The sequence below is a fragment of the Jaculus jaculus genome, chromosome 1 (assembly GCF_020740685.1).
Source record: "Jaculus jaculus isolate mJacJac1 chromosome 1, mJacJac1.mat.Y.cur, whole genome shotgun sequence".
NCBI classification, from domain to species: domain Eukaryota; kingdom Metazoa; phylum Chordata; class Mammalia; order Rodentia; family Dipodidae; genus Jaculus; species Jaculus jaculus.
This window is the reverse complement of record NC_059102.1, coordinates 104,383,779-104,399,343: the sequence shown is the minus strand read 5'-3', so window position 1 is coordinate 104,399,343 and position 15,565 is coordinate 104,383,779. Positions and strand designations below refer to the sequence as shown.

At 44.9% G+C, this 15,565-nt stretch overlaps 1 protein-coding gene across 1 annotated transcript in view; it reads right to left on the bottom strand.

Moving 5' to 3' along the window:
* The window catches only part of LOC101609866 (phospholipid-transporting ATPase FetA-like), a 108,126-nt gene that overhangs the window by 6,456 nt on the left and 86,105 nt on the right, over positions 1–15,565 (bottom strand). Inside the window, exons 21-30 of the mRNA XM_045159557.1 lie at positions 13,254–13,365; positions 10,909–11,014; positions 10,211–10,358; positions 9,507–9,690; positions 8,412–8,635; positions 6,729–6,812; positions 5,017–5,262; positions 4,743–4,881; positions 3,391–3,521; positions 3,146–3,294 (exon numbers count right to left, since the gene is read on the bottom strand). Of these exons, the coding sequence (XP_045015492.1) occupies positions 3,146–3,294; positions 3,391–3,521; positions 4,743–4,881; positions 5,017–5,262; positions 6,729–6,812; positions 8,412–8,635; positions 9,507–9,690; positions 10,211–10,358; positions 10,909–11,014; positions 13,254–13,365 (1,523 nt within the window). The remainder of the gene's footprint in view (positions 1–3,145; positions 3,295–3,390; positions 3,522–4,742; positions 4,882–5,016; positions 5,263–6,728; positions 6,813–8,411; positions 8,636–9,506; positions 9,691–10,210; positions 10,359–10,908; positions 11,015–13,253; positions 13,366–15,565) is intronic.

Below are 15,565 nucleotides of genomic sequence, written 5' to 3'. Positions count from 1 at the left end.
AGCCCTTAAAAAATATTTTAATGTATAATTTTATTGACAACTTCTATACTTACAGATAACAAACCATGGTAATTCCCTCCCCTCCGCCACTTTCCCCTTCACAACTTCACTCGCTCTCCATTATATCCCCTCCCTTTCTCCATTAGTCTCTCTTTTATTTTGATGTCATATTTTTATTTATTTGAGAGAGTGAGTATGAGTGCACCAGGGGCTCCTGCCACTGCAAATGAACTCCAGATGCATGTCTACTTTGTGCATCTGGCTTTATGTGGGTACTGGGAAAGTGAACCTAGGCCATCAGGTTTTACAAGCAAGCACCTATAACTGCTGAGCCATCTCTCTACCCTCAGCCCTCCCTGTTTTCAACTTAAACTTCCCCTGTCTACTATATGGTCATCAACAGAGGAAAATAGACTAAGGTACCTGGTGGTATTTGTTTACTTGGTTAATGTCTGCTGTAGTAGGATGCAAGCTCCATGTTAATGGTGTGTGTTTGGTTTGTGTCTTTCACTGCAGAGCCCATATCTAGGTGTTCAATAACTATTGTACATGTGGCTGAATGTGCTAGAAGGGAGAGAGTGAGAAATTTCCTAGAACCAGGAAAATCCTATACCCAAATTGTATTCTGAGGTATATGAGGTTTAGTAGCTCAAATAGTGCTAATTTGTAGATCTAATCAGCAAATTGTGTGGTGTGTAATTAGAGCCTTTAAAGAATGGGATTGGTAGAGTGAGAGATAGCTATAAAAACATTTATAGCCAAATGTGGTATCATATGTCTGTAATCCCAGAGCTTGGAAAGCTGAGGCCTGGGACCACAAGTTCCGGGCTGGGCTATTTTCTTTGGACTTTCTCTGAATCTACTTCATAAGACTGTATTCCATGAATTTTCTAGTCATTTTTAGGTAGCAGCCAGTACTTGTCATTTTAATGATCATTTCAGTATCATGATGGAATGAAATGATATATGCTTTCTAAAATTTATTTACTTGAGGGCTGGAGAGATGGCTTAGTGGTTAAGCGCTTGCCTGTGAAGCCTAAGGACCCTGGTTTGAGGCTGATTCCCCAGGACCCACATAAGCCAGATGCACAAGGTGGTGCATGCATCTGGAGTTCATTTGCAGTGGCTGGAGGCCCTGACATGCCAATTCTCTCTCTCTCTCTCTCTCTCTCTGCCCCTTTCCTCTCTCTGTCTGTCACTCTCAAATAAATAAACAAAAAAAAATTAATTTATTTATTTAAGAGAGAGTGAGAGTGGCAAACAGAGAGAATGGACACGCCAAGACCTCCAGCCACTGCAAATGAACTCCAGATGCATGTGCCACCTTGTGCATCTGGCTTATGTGGGTCCTGGGGAATCGAACCTGTGTCCTTTGGCTTTGCAGACAAGCGCCTTAACCGCTAAGCCATCTCTCCAGCCCTAATATATGTTTCTGAGACAGAGTCTCATGTAGCCCGGGTTACCTTCAAACTCTCTGTATAGCTGAAGATGACCTTAAATACTTGGTCCTTCTGCCTCCATCTCCCAAGTCCTGGAGTTATAAGTGTATTGACACCACACTCAGCTTAAATTAATTTTTTTTAAATTTTAAACATATTCCCTATGGGATATGACTAATTTGTAATATGTTTATATAGTAAATTTCTCAATAAAAGTTACTTTTAAAAGGTGAAGTGGGGCCAAGCATGGTGTCTCACAAGGAGGATCACTATGAGCTTGAGGCTAGCCTGAGACTACATAGTGAATTCCAGGTCAGCCTGGACTAGAGTGAAACCCTACCTCAGGGGGGTAAAAAAAAAAAGTGAAGTGGGGCTGGAGTGGTTAAGGCACTTGCCTGCAAAGCATAACAATCTGCGTTTGATCTCCAGTACCTACATAAAGCCAGGTACACATGGTGGTGCATGCATCTGGAGTTCATTTGCAGTAGCTAGAGGCCCTGGCGGGCCTATACACACTGTCTCTCTCTCTCTTTCTCTCTCTCTCTGTTTCTTTCTCTCTCTCTGCCAGGCATGGTGGCACACACCTTTAATTGCAGCACTTGGGGGACTTAGGCAGGAGAATTACTGTGAGTTCGAGGTCAGCCTGAGTCTAATTCCATGTCAGCCTGGGCTAGAGTGAGACACTACCTCGAAAAACAAACAAAAACTAAAGTGTAGCTGAAAGGGGGAGAAACAAAGAATGGTCTAATTTGATAGGAGAAGGAAGGGGAGGGAGATGTTTTCAGACTGCATTATAGCGATTATAATAGTAACGATTAGAGCCCTAATAGACCATACAAGTCTCTTGACTCCAAAATAGACAATTTATTTCTCCATTTATTTTTTTTCCATAAGCTTCTTAGAAACAGCTTTCCAAGTACATACATTTCTTTCAAAATCATCTTATGGAATGAAGACAAATGCTCACCAGTTATGGTTTACATCTTCTTAAGAAAAGATTAAAAAGTTCCCTGTATTACACTCCTCCCAGTTATGAAGCCTGACTAAGTCTAAGTTCTTTGGCCAAAGAGAGGGGAAGAAGGGAACCTTTGAGCTGTCCTAGCCAGGCAGGACCATTTATTTATTTATCTTTGGTCCAAAACTGTCCATCAGCTTCTTAAAACCACCTCTTCATAGCTACCTCTTCCTTTTGCTACCAAGGGGCAGGCAGAATGCTCAGCTTGACACCCAGGTAAGTCTGAGAGGGGTGTCTGCTGGGTAGGGCTATGTCATGTGGGCCACTGGGAAGGTTGATGGCTGCTCTGAGTCTGGGAGACAAGGCCCTAGGGTAAGATTCTCAGGGATTATCTTCTGTTTCCTTCTGAACACTGTCCCTTTCACCCTCTACTTCCACACTTGTTTGTCTAGCTTAAAACTCTAAAGGGATGGTAGAAAGAAGGTACGAGGTTGTTTTTTTCTTGAAATTCTGTAACTCTGGCAAATATTTGGGAGCTCATATCTCTTTCCTGATGCACAGCTTTCTGGGGGGAATGCAGAAACCGAGGCCCTAAGAGCAGACACGTGCTAGTTTCCCAGGGACTCTGATCCCTCCTTCCTAAAATGCATAAATTCAAGAGAGAAAGAGCAATGACTGACTTGGTTGGGTTTTTCCCTAAGAGCTTATACTTTTAAAAAAGGCAAGCTTGTTTGGGTTGTATAACTTGGACCTCATTATCTTGCTGGAAGTGATGAGGGCTCCAAAGCCCTCTTTGTGGGAGAACGCATAGGCAGACCGTCGGAGGCTTGGGCGTTTCACACTGGCACAGATTGGGGGTGATAGTGGATTTCCCATGCAATCGTGAATACTGTCCAGAATCTATATCCAGAGCACAGAGGACAACAAGGTTTTTATCCACACAAAGGCAAAGAGGATCATGAACTATTTTCTAGGCAGGTCCTCTGTTCCACTCACCTTATCAACGTGGAGAGGGCATAATTGTTTTTTGAGGAAGTTGTACCCAATCACGGGAATCACACAGAGAACCATGCTGAGGATAAGGCCCAGCCATATCTGTGGTTGGTCCATAGTGTTCCTGGCCACACCTGTGAACAGTGAGCCAGGAGATGAAAGGCTGAGCCGTAGCTTGAAGAAAGGGGTAGGAGATGCCAGTTAAGACATAGATTAAATCTCCAATGCAGAGAAGGGAATTACTGATTTTTCAGACAGTCTAGTCTCCACAGAGAAATGCAAAAGAACTGCATTTGGGTCACTTGTATGGCCCAAGTTACTGCCAACTCACATGCTTTTGTCTCCCTCTAAAGGCAGGGCAGAATAGGATAGGGAAGTAGGGGCAGGTTAGGAGGCAAGCCATGCAGAAAGAGGATGGAAGTCTTTGGAGAAGAAAGATTGAGGGCTGGAGAGATGGCTTAGCGGTTAAGTGCTTGCCTGTGAAGCCTAAGGACCCTGGTTCGAGGCTTGGTTCCCCAGGACCCATGTTAGGCAGATGCACAAGGGGGCGCACGCATCTGGAGTTCGTTTGCAGTGGCTGGAGGCCCTGGCGCACCCATTCTCTCTCCCTCTCTATCTGCCTCTTTCTCTCTCTGTCTGTTGCTCTCAAATAACTAAATAAAAATAAACAAAAAAATTAAAAAAAAGAAAGATTGAGTTAATGGCTTGGCAAGAGCATATCTACATAACTATCTGCATTTTGTCCTCATCTAAATGGAGATGCAAGAAATTAGTACAGGAGACAACAAGGCCGCACGCCTCAGCATAAAGGACTTTAGACTGGAATCAGGAGACCTATATTGAGTTGTTAAATTTAAAAAGACCTCTTGTCTCCAAAATGATGCTAACAGTCCTTGTCTTGTCTACCTCAAGGGATGCTTGTGAAGATCAAAACATCTAAGATATTTGTGTGTGTGTGGGGGGGAACAGCCTTTGAAACTCTAAAGTGAAATATTTCCCTACCTAGCTTTTGAGTCCTTTTAGGGGCAAAACTATTTCTTTTGTTGTTGTTGTTTTTTGTGGGGTTTTTTTTTTTTTTTTTTGTGGTAGGGTCTCACTCTAGCCCAGGCTGACCTGGAATTCACTATGGAGTCTCAGGGTGGCCTTGAACTCACAGCGATCCTCCTACCTCTGCCTCCCGAGTGCTGGGATTAAAGGCGTGCACCACCACGCCCAGCTCAAGGGGCAAAACTATTTATTCATCTCTCTATCCACAGGGCCTAGTAATAGTGATAGAAATACAGCTTCTTAGTGAACACTTTTTAGATTAACCCACTTGATTAAGCCCCTCCTACACCTGCTGGGCAGGGCCTTACCTAGGAACTGAAAGGTGCCGGGGGATAGCAGGTACAAGCCGTCACTGTAGAGGAAGAATAAGACGCAAAAGTAGAGACCCAGGCTACCCCAGACAATGGTGTGGCTTATTGCTGTCCAGAAGGTTATCTTCAGGGCCACCTGCAAAGCACTGGTTTATGTGCAATACTGTATAACGGGGCCTATCAGGCCCCTCCCTTCTCCGACTCTGTTCCCACCCTCCTTCCAGACAGGCTCCCCACTCCACCCCCCTGCTCCCACTGCAAGTAGCCACACCTGCAATGTCACCACCCAGATCAAGCAGGTCTGCACTATCAGGGAGAAGGACTGGAAGTCGGAGATGTCCTTCCCATCACTGCGCTCTGAGTTGTAAACGGTCCCCATGGGGACAAAAAACAGCACGAAGGAACTGTAGATCCCATGTACTAAACACTTCACAAATTCCTTCTTGTTGAAATACAGGTTGTGTTGGCCTGGCTCATACAGCTGTGGGAACACTAGACTCCATTTTTCTCTTACATCCTGGAAGCACCAGAGGATAAGGAGGAAGGCTCAGGGTCTTTCCACAGAAGGTCCCATCTCCAACAGAGTAGAGGCTTCTCATTTCACTAAGTCTGCTGCCAGGCTGCCTAGACACTTCCTTATGGGGTACTTGGCCATCAGAACCAGGAAACAGAGCAGTGACCACAGTCCTCTCTAGGCAAGGATCTAGGTAGTAGAAGAGGCTAGGAGAAGGTCAGGAAGATGGGAAGTACTTAGAGGCAGTTAGGATTGGGGAGTTGTGAAAGGGAGCAATTGGCTTAGGAGCAGCTGGAAGGGAGGGCTGGAGCCTGGGGTGAGGGAGGTACTGGCACCTAGGTTTAAGTACTCCTTTAGTTAAATGCTCTCTGTGTCAAAGCCAGTGCGGGGAGAGGGGCAAACCAATAGGATCAGTGAGTCCCTTGGAAGTATGGCTGTTGTATGGCATTCCTCCCACTCCCCTAGCTACTAGTGAACTCAAGGTGGGTAATTTTTCTGTAGACTGTATTGGCTCATCTTCAGGTCCTAAAATATAAAACTTAGGGTAACAAAGCTTGGGGTGTGGCCCTGGACCCCTAGAATATAACCCTGAAGCAGCACTGCTAAACACCCTTCCTTGCTGCCTCCAAGCTGACAGCTACTTCTTAGAGAATCTCCTTTGGAGCTGCTACCCTGAGGGAGGCCGGCCACTGTGAGCTCATGATGCCCTAGTCCGCTAGTCTATTCCTCTTTGAAGATTCCTTTTCTACTGTGGTGTTCAGCGGTGGAGGTTGGGGTAGAAAAGGGAAGAGGGGAGTATCAGGGTCCTCAGTACTCAGAGAGCATCTGATGAGGACAAATACGATGTCCTGGGCTGGCTAGTGGTGACATAAGATACCATACAGATAGTCCCACACCTGGTCTTCAGAACTCCCACCTAGACCTTCCTGCAACCGCTTACCCATCCTTATTGCTTCTAACTGGAGCTCTTCTTTCCTTCTTCTCCTTGTTCTACCCAGCCCTGCCTCAGTAACTCTATTTCCTTTCACTATTTTGCACATACTTCATTTATTATCCTTATTATTTTTTGGTATTTTCCAGGTAGGGTTTCACTCTAGTCCAGGCTGACCAGGAATTCATTAGGTAGCCTCAGGCTGGCCTCAAACTAACAGTGATCCTTTTACCTCTGCCTCCCAAGTGCTGGGATTAAAAGTGTGTGCCACCATGTCCAGCTCAATTTATTATATAGCCCAATTTATTTGTTTCTCTGTATACAAATGAAAGTGAGGCAGGAAAACTTGCTTCCTAAACCTTATGCTCTTTTCTGTGAGGAGACTGTCTCATCCTACTGATAACCCATCTAGGGGGGAGCTCCTTTTCCTGACTTAGAAATGAGTTCTCTTTACACTTTACTTTGCAGAGCTCAGCTCTTGTTGCCTGCCTGCCCAGGGGTTTTGATCCTATCTAAGAGGTTTGCTGCTGGGTCTTACCTGGTCCAACAGACTCATGCCCAGGACAGGAAGGGAGGTGTAGACCAGGTTGTAGCACGTGATAAACCAGGTATCATAAACTGTCTGGAAGAATACCAAGGGGATTTTTTTTTTTTTTTTTGGTTTTTCGAGGTAGGGTCTCACTTTAGCCCAGGCTGACCTGGAATTCACTATGGAGTCTCAGGGTGGCCTTGAACTCACAGCAGTCCTCCTACCTCTGCCTCCCGAGTGCTGGGATTAAAGGTGTGTGCCACCACGCCCGGCACCAAGGGGATTTTTAAAGAATTCTCTCTTCACCAAAACCCCAGCTCCACCCTCCTGGTTCAAGACAGTCTTCTCCTGCCCCCCCCCCCCCATTCACCACCATACTAATCTAGAACAAGGTTTGGTTTCCACAAATCTAATGGACAGCTTTCATTGATCTTACTCTAGGACCCAGGATCCTATGCCGGGACAAGGTCACATTGGGCTGTCAAGGCAGATCTGGACCAATCCTACTATACCTTACACTGTTCCTGAGCACAAAGGACACTGAATGGCTTCCAGGGAGAGAAAGTCATACCCTGCACTTTCAAGATCTTCTCTATATGGTTGGTGGCACATCTCCTAACTCTGGCAAGGGGAATAGATAGGACTCTGCTCCAGCTGGATGTTCTGTCCTGGGGGCTAGAGAGGGCTTCTTTCCTTACTATCCACAGGAGGTCAGCAGTATACAGACATCACTCACACTTCCCACAGATGCCAGGGTTATACCAGTCTAGCCTTTCTGGTAACTGGCATAGGGGTTTATCATTCCTGTGGTTGTTTCTCTTGAGGTTCCTTGAGAGAATCATGGGAAACTTCTCATAAGAAGAGGGATTTCTTTTAGAATATCAGAAACCACATGCCACTTTTCTCTACTAGGGTTGTGGAGATTTCATATTAAAACATGGAATTAGGGCTGGAGAGATGGCTTAGCGGTTAAGCGCTTGCCTGTGAAGCCTAAGGACCCTGGTTCGAGGCTCGGTTCCCCAGGTCCCACGTTAGCCAGATGCACGGGGGGCGCACGCGTCTGGAGTTCGTTTGCAGAGGCTGGAAGCCCTGGCGCGCCCATTCTTTCTCTTTCCCTCTATCTGTCTTTCTCTCTGTGTCTGTCGCTCTCAAATAAATAAATAAAAAATTTAAAAAAAACATGGAATTAACTTATCAGAGCAACAGTTGTGTGTGTATAGGGGCAGGTGGGCTTTGGCAATCAAGACAGGAAGTAAGTAGAAGCTGGAGTTCCAAATATGGCTGTAGGTACACTTCATATCAGCCTGCATGTCATGATCCAAGAGGCTCCTTGAGGCTTAGCCTGCTCCATAGAGATTACCGTAGCCATGCTAAAAAAAAAAATTCAGAGCTACCAATTTTTCTTTATTATATATGTTTGGCAACTCCAGTGTCAATGTCGGGGAAAGGTGAAAATAGCTTGTGGGAATTCTCTGAAGGTAAGAGCCAACAGCAGAGCCATTATCATTTGGAAATGTAAGGTTAGTAGTGTAGGTTTGGGGGGTGGGATTAGAAAGGGGTAAACAGATAGATGGCAACATTTTACCTACTAATCTCTGGAGGAAGAAAAAGGCCTGAGGTGGTGGAATTCAGTAAGAGGTGACTAGAGAAGGTTCAGCTGAATAAAATGGAAATCGCAACCTAGTGTCCTACCTGTGCGGAGAACCCATTGAAGAAGGCATACCAGAAGTGCACCAGGGTGAAGGCAAAGTTCTTGTAAAAAAAGTAGTTGAGAAACTTGCACATGCGCATATAAGACCAGCGGCCGTGTACCAAGAGTAAACGCTGAAGGTAGTGGAACTGGCAGAAGGCAAAGTCGCTGTGGAGCACGGCCTGCATCCCTTCATTGCCATTGATGGCAACTCCAATATGGGCAGCTGCAATGAAACCCCACGTTTTTAAGGCACGAACCTTGTATGCTGGGCTCCTACCCTGAGAGGTGTAAGGAGAACCCTGAAGTGATAGGGTACAGACCTGTTAGTTTACATTTGGGAAATGATGATAGAGTCATTTAAAAATGACTCTTCCTTAGTGGGGTGTTTCCTCCTTAGGGGATTGCCTTGCCCCTACAAGTGGGAAGACAGCTCCTTTCTTCTGTACTTGTTTTGGATGCTGTCCCTCACAATCACTTGGCATAGCCAGTACTACTAGAAGCAGTTCCAGATGTCCTCTGCCCCTACTCTAGCCACCTGGGCCTATTCCTCATTGTCCAGATGCTGAGACTGACATGAGATGCTTGCCCTGAGATTTCTTTTGGTGGTGCCTCGATGCCATCTCAGGTAGACAGTACGGTAGTTGTACAGCTTCGTGCAGGGTCGTGTGTGGCTCTGTGTGTTCTCGCCTTCACAGCGTGAGAGAACAGATTTGCATTGGTGCGTGCCTGTGGATATGGCTGGTGCTGTCGATGTGAATAAGTGGAAAGGAGCACGCGTGGAGTTGCAGACAGTATAAACGCATACTGCATATGCCAGGCAGGAATATGAGCCAATAGCACAGTACTGCTCAAGTTACCTTTGTTTTTGTTTTTGTTTCTGTTTTTATTTTTTGAGGTAGGTTCTCATTCTGGTCTAGGCTGGCCTGGAATTAACTATGTAGTCTCGGGGTGGCCTCAAACTCATGGCGATCCTCCTACCTCTGCCTCCCAAGTGCTGGAATTAAAGGTGTGTGCTACCATGGCCAGCTGCCCAGGTTTCTTTTGCTAATGGAGGAAGGAAAGGAGTAAGCTACAGTCCACCTCCCCTCACGTGCCTTTGATCATGTTGATGTCATTGGCCCCATCCCCAATGGCCAGTGTCACCACCTTCTTGTACCTCTTCACCAGCTCTACCACCTTGGCCTTCTGAAGGGGTGTCATCCGGCAGCAGATCACCCCTTGGCACATGCATGCAGTTCGCAGCAGCTCCAGCTCCACGTTCTTTTCAAGAGCAAAGGCCTGCAACACCAGCACATACCCATGTGACAGGTTGCCCCCAAAGACTCTCAAAGTGAGACTTTCCCAGACGCCTTCCCTTCCCTTCATCCTCCTGTCCTTGACAGGGGAGGCGTAGCTGCTCACAAGGTGCTCCATCCCCAGGGTCAGTGCTGGGTGTCCTCACATGTGACTCAGCTTCCAGTGGGAAACTGGTCACAGCCTCTCACTGAGTCATATCAGGTGATGGGGACCATGAGGTCAATGGCCTTTGGAGGGCCCTGATCTACTTGATTCTCCTAAGCGGCAGGCCACGTCACTGGCAACATGGATAAGGAAGGAATTTGCCTTGGTTTCTTTCTTCATTTACTCCTGCCTAGAGCAGCCTGGGAAAGATGTCTTTCAGGCAAGGTCACCTAAGGGAGGGGGAATAGGGTGATTCATAGAATAGGGTAAGGGTCTTGAAATTTTCCTGAAGTGGGTTGGACCTAGAAAAAGAGTTCCTTGGAATAAGAGAACAGAGTTGGAGCTCTGTGTTGCCCACCAGACTGCAGCCACTGATGACCAAGCCATAGTTGCCATTGGGCACCTCCTCAGGAATGTTGAAAGACCTTCTGTATTTGTTGGTGAGGTAAATATTTACAGGATCTGACTCCAGTAGAGACTCAGGTTTCATTGTTTTCCGGGCTGTTCTGAAAGCCAAGAATAGTGGTCAGAGTCTGCACCCCTCAGGAAGCTCCAGGTGAGCATAGCTGAGGAGGGCACAGGGCTCTGCACAACATCAGACTGAGCCTCAGACTCGCTCTCTGGCTCCTGAGACTTTCTGCCATGTGGGTCACTGGCTGTACACATGCTATAGTTCTTTACCCCAAACTTCAATTCCTTTAGCTCCACTACTTCTTTATTTAAAAAATATTTATTTATTTGAGAGAGAGCGAGGGAGAGAGGGAGACAGTGGGCATGACAGGGCCTCTAGCCACTGCAAATGAACTCCAGATGCCTGTTCCACCTTGTGCATCTGGCTGACATGGGTCCTGGGGAATTGAACCTGGGTCCTTAGGCTTCACAGGTAAGCACCTTAACTGCTAAGCCATCTCTCCAGCTTCCCATTACTTCTTTATAAAATACTCTCAAACATTTTAAGTTTTTTGCTTTCTCTCCTTCATTTCTTGTCTGCACTTTCTGGTAGCATGGGGGGGGGGGCAGTGAGGGAAGAGGTTATGGTTTATCTTCCACCCATACCTGAGTTGCTGCAGCACCGTCTCACTATTGCTGCCTTCCACTATGAATATCCCATCCATTTCATCTTTGAACACACTACAGGAGTAGGCAATGTTCATAGCAGTTTCTGCAGGGAAGGGAACACAGGTCTCATTTTGGCTGGTGTTTACAGTCAGAGGTAGGATCTTCACAGGGTGTAGCTACATAGGTTCTAATTATGGGCTCATTTGTCCACATTTGCCTTGGATGTAGATAAAACACATTTTTATCAATCAGTGAAGACCATATTCAAACATTCACAAATTTCTATTTGGTTCTGACTTATAACTTATTTACAAATAACTAGGATCATTCAGGCTTAACCTTCTCTAGAAAACTTTTCCATAGTTTCTATATTTCTGAAACCAATTCTGGTCCATTTTCTTTTATTCATACAATCTGGAAGTGTTTCTTTAAATAGCACTGTGCCCATTTCTATGCTAAGGTTTATAGGACTGAGATATGCTTAAGTGGTTTCCTTTCTTTTCACTGAGAAACCTGGAACTTGATTAAATTAACACTGAAGGGAAATGAAAAGAAATAAGTCCCAAACTCTAGCTATAAGTTCTATGAGAATTCAGAGGAAAGATGCAGTTATTACAGAACCTTCCTTGAAGGAGGTCTTAAAGGATGAACAAGACTGTGGGGTTGGGAAAGTAACTTAAGTAGAGAATCAAAGTAGGGAGAAAAACAAACAAACAAACAAACCCAAACCTAGGCCCTGGAGTAGGAATTGTTTCTGGAGGAGACATACTGAAGATAATGGTTACAAGTAGGAGGGAAATATGGATATGTGGATAGATAACAGTAGATTGTTGAGATCTTGAAGGCCAAGGACAGGAGTCTAACCCTTACATCATGGAGTCACTGTAGGTCCCTGGAAATAGGAATAACTTCATAAAATTAGTATATTAGAGAAAGATTAAACTGATGGTCATAGTTGTCTATGTTCAAATTAGTACAGTCAAGAGACACAGAAATGAAAAGTTCTTGTAAAAGTACAAACAGGGGATAAAGGCTTCACAAGGCCAGTCTGGGACTACAGAGTGACTTCCAGGTCAACCTGGTGAGATTCTACCTCAGAAAAATAATACAAAACAAAAAGTCACTTTATTTACTTATTTGCCCCTCTGAGTGTGTATGTGTGTGTGTATGCATGTGTACATGTGCTAGAGCTTCTTGCCACTGCAACTGAACACCAGATGCTTACACCATTTTTTTTTTTTAATATCCAGCTTATATGGGTGGCCGGAAGTTGAGCATAGGCTGAGAGACTTTTCAAGCACATATCTTCAACCACTGAGCAATCTTCCCAGCTCCCAAGTTTTTATGTTGTACAGTTCTGCTTGATAGATCATGTCTGAATCATTTCAGTGACTAACTTAGCATTTCATATAAAGTACATGCCCACCAAATTGTATACAAAACTAAAAATTAAGGTGTCTTGCCAGGACTTGATCTGAATTACAGGTATTTCTCAAGAAAAATTCTAGAAATAATGTGAGATGTGGTGGTGCATGCCTTTAGACAAAGCACTCAGGAGGCTAAGGTAGGAGGATTGCCATGAATTCAAGGCCAGTCTGGGACTATAGATCCAGGTCAGTATGGACTAGAGTGAGACCCAACCTCAATAAAGTAAAATAAAATAAAATAAAATAGCTGGGTATGGTGGTACACGCCTTTAATCCCAGCACTCAGGAGGCAGAGGTAGGAGGATCACCATGAATTCGAGGCCACCCTGAGACTACAGTGAATTTCAGGTCAGCCTGGGCTAGAGTGAGACCCTACCTTGAAAAACCAAAAATAAAATAAAATAAAATAGGGCTGGAGATATGGCTAAGTAGTTAAGGCACTTGCCTGCAAAACTGAAGAACCTAGGTTTGATTCCCCAGGACCCATGTAAATCAGATGCACAAAGTGGCACATATAATATCTGGAGATTTTTATTTTTATTTTTGCAGTGGCTAGAGGCTCTGGCATGCCCATTCTCTCTCTTTCTCACTCTCTGCCTCTTTTTCTCTCTCAAATAAATAAATAAATAAATTTAAAATGAAGCCGGGCATGGTGGTGCATGCCTTTAATTACAGCACTTGGGAGGCAGAGGTAGGAGGATCACCATGAGTTGGAGGCCACCCCGAGATTACACAGTGAATTCCAGGTCAGCCTGGGCCAGAGTGAAACCCTACCTCAAAAAAGCAAAATACAAAATTAAAAAGAAAAGGAAAAAAAAAAAAGAGACAAAAATTCTAAGAAATAAAGGAAAGCAAGGAAAGGAATGGCTAAGCTGAGAGTGGCAAAGGATTGCTGAGGCTAGAGTTCCTCTTTACCTTGTTTGTCGCCAGTGAGAACCCACAGTTTAATTTTGGCTTGGCTCAAGGTGCTGATTGTCTCAGGTACTCCATCTTGCAGCTTATCCTCTATGGCTGTGGCTCCTAACAACTTAAGACAGAGACGTCAGTGAGTGAGGAAGAGGGTGAGAGTCAGCACTTACTGCTGCCTAGTGACCGCACTGGCAACTCCGCATTCTCGGCTCAGCTGCCTCTGTCCTGGCAATAGGAGCCCAGCAGGAAAAAATTCAGTGCATGACCACTCAACCCACAGCTTTCAAAGTATACACTGAAACCAAATTTAGAAACACAATATTAGCTGAGAGTGGTAGGGCAGCCTTTAATCCCAGCACTCAGGAGGCAGAGGTAGGAGGATTGCTACGAGGTCAAGGACAGCCTGAGACTACATAGTGAATTCCAGGTCAGTCTGAGCCAGAGCGAGACCCTACCTCAAAAAAATAAAAATAAACAAACAGAAGAAAAGAAACACAATATTAGAGACTGGAGAGGGAAGAACTAAACCATCTGTTTCTCAATATGCTTCACTTCTCCCTTGCTTCAGAGCAGTTTCTGGCTCCAATTTTTCTGGTAAGTCCTAAGAGAAGGCTCTCCAGTTTTTCCCTCAACCCTATAAGGGCTTGAATGTGCTTCATTGTTTCAGCCCACTGAAGTTTGAAGTTTCTAAGACTTTTCCCCACACTAAGATGATAAGAATTTTGGTTTGTGTTGCAGATTCCTTCTTGCTGGGTCAAAATACCTGACCAACAGCAGTTTATGGGAGGAAAGTTGTTTGATTTGGCTTACAGACTGGTGGGGAAGTTCCATGGTGGCAGAGGAAAGGATTGAATGAGCAGGGGGTGGACATCACCTTCTGGCCAACATTAGGCAGATAGTAACAGTGAGAGAGTGTGCCAATTAACACTGGCACAAACTGGAGGTTAATAAACCTCGTGGTCTACTCCCAGTGACACACCTCCTCTAGCAAGGCTCCACCTCCCAACTTGCCATCAGCTGGGGATCAAGCATTCAGAACACATGAATTTATGGGGGACATCTGGTTCAAACCACCACACGGTACAACATTATGCTTCCTTTTTACAGTATTCCCTGATGGGTGTCAGGACTGAGTTTGAGGAACTCTGAGAGAGACAAATTACTGGTTGACTTCTGCTAGGTTTCTAGAAGAACTGACTAGGGGAGGAAAGTTGGAATCACTACCTTCTTGTTCTGCTATCAGTAATTTCTCTTTTTATAAAAGCAGAGCCAGCATGTATCAGTCTGGTTAAAAAAATAATAATAATAAAACCAAATAAAAAACCAAAATATCCTTTGGGGTCATCTTAACTTTTCTTTTTCTCAGACTGTACAATCTTAAATTCTGTTGGTTCACCCTTTTAAAAAATATACCCTGTACTCTTACAACTACATTCTTTTTAATTTTTTTCACGTGTATGGAGGCTAGAGGTCAACATCGGGCACCTTCTTCAGTCTCTGCCGATCTTATTTTATGAGACAGGGTCTCTCAGAAAACCGAGAGTGCACCAATTTGGCTAGACTATGTAGTCAGCAAACCTCCCCTGAACTAGGGCTACAGGCAGGTGTCATCATGTCTGGCTTTGGTGTGGATTCTGAGGATCTAAACTCAGTTCCCAAGTTGCACAGCAAGCTCTTAACCCATCAAGCCACCTCTCTGGCCTTCAACTACCTTCAAATTTGTCCCTCCAGCCCCAGAGTGCCAATTTAAAAGCTGCCACATCACTGTCTGGTGCAACCCTCCCATGGTTTCCTGTATTTCACTACCAGTCCTTGCATTGGCCCGTGGGGACCCTCTCCTTGAGTCACATCTTTCATTTCCCTCAGCTTATTCCAGTCATACTAGTTGCTTTGCTTGTTAACTAAAAAGCTAGGTCTCTTCCTGCTCAGGCTGTTTCCTCCTGTCATTACTTTGTCAAATGGTCATCGGAAAAACAGAGGCTCATTTGGCTTGTCATCTTCCTCAGGACTTCTCTCTGTTGCCTTCTTAAAAGTGAAGACTGACAATCTTGTTTAGGATAGCAATAGTGGGCTGGGGAGATGGTTCAGTGGTTAAAGGCACTGCTTGCAAAGCCTGCCAGCCCTGGCTCTATTTCCCAGTACCTATGTTAAACCAGATAAACCAAGTGACAAATATGTCTAGAGTTCATTTGCAATGGCAAGAAGCCCTGGATGTCCATACTTGCATACTTTCTATCAAGTAAATAAAATATTTTATTTATTTAGTAGAGAGAGACGAGGGAGGGAGACAGAGAGAGAGAATGGGCATGCCAGGGCCT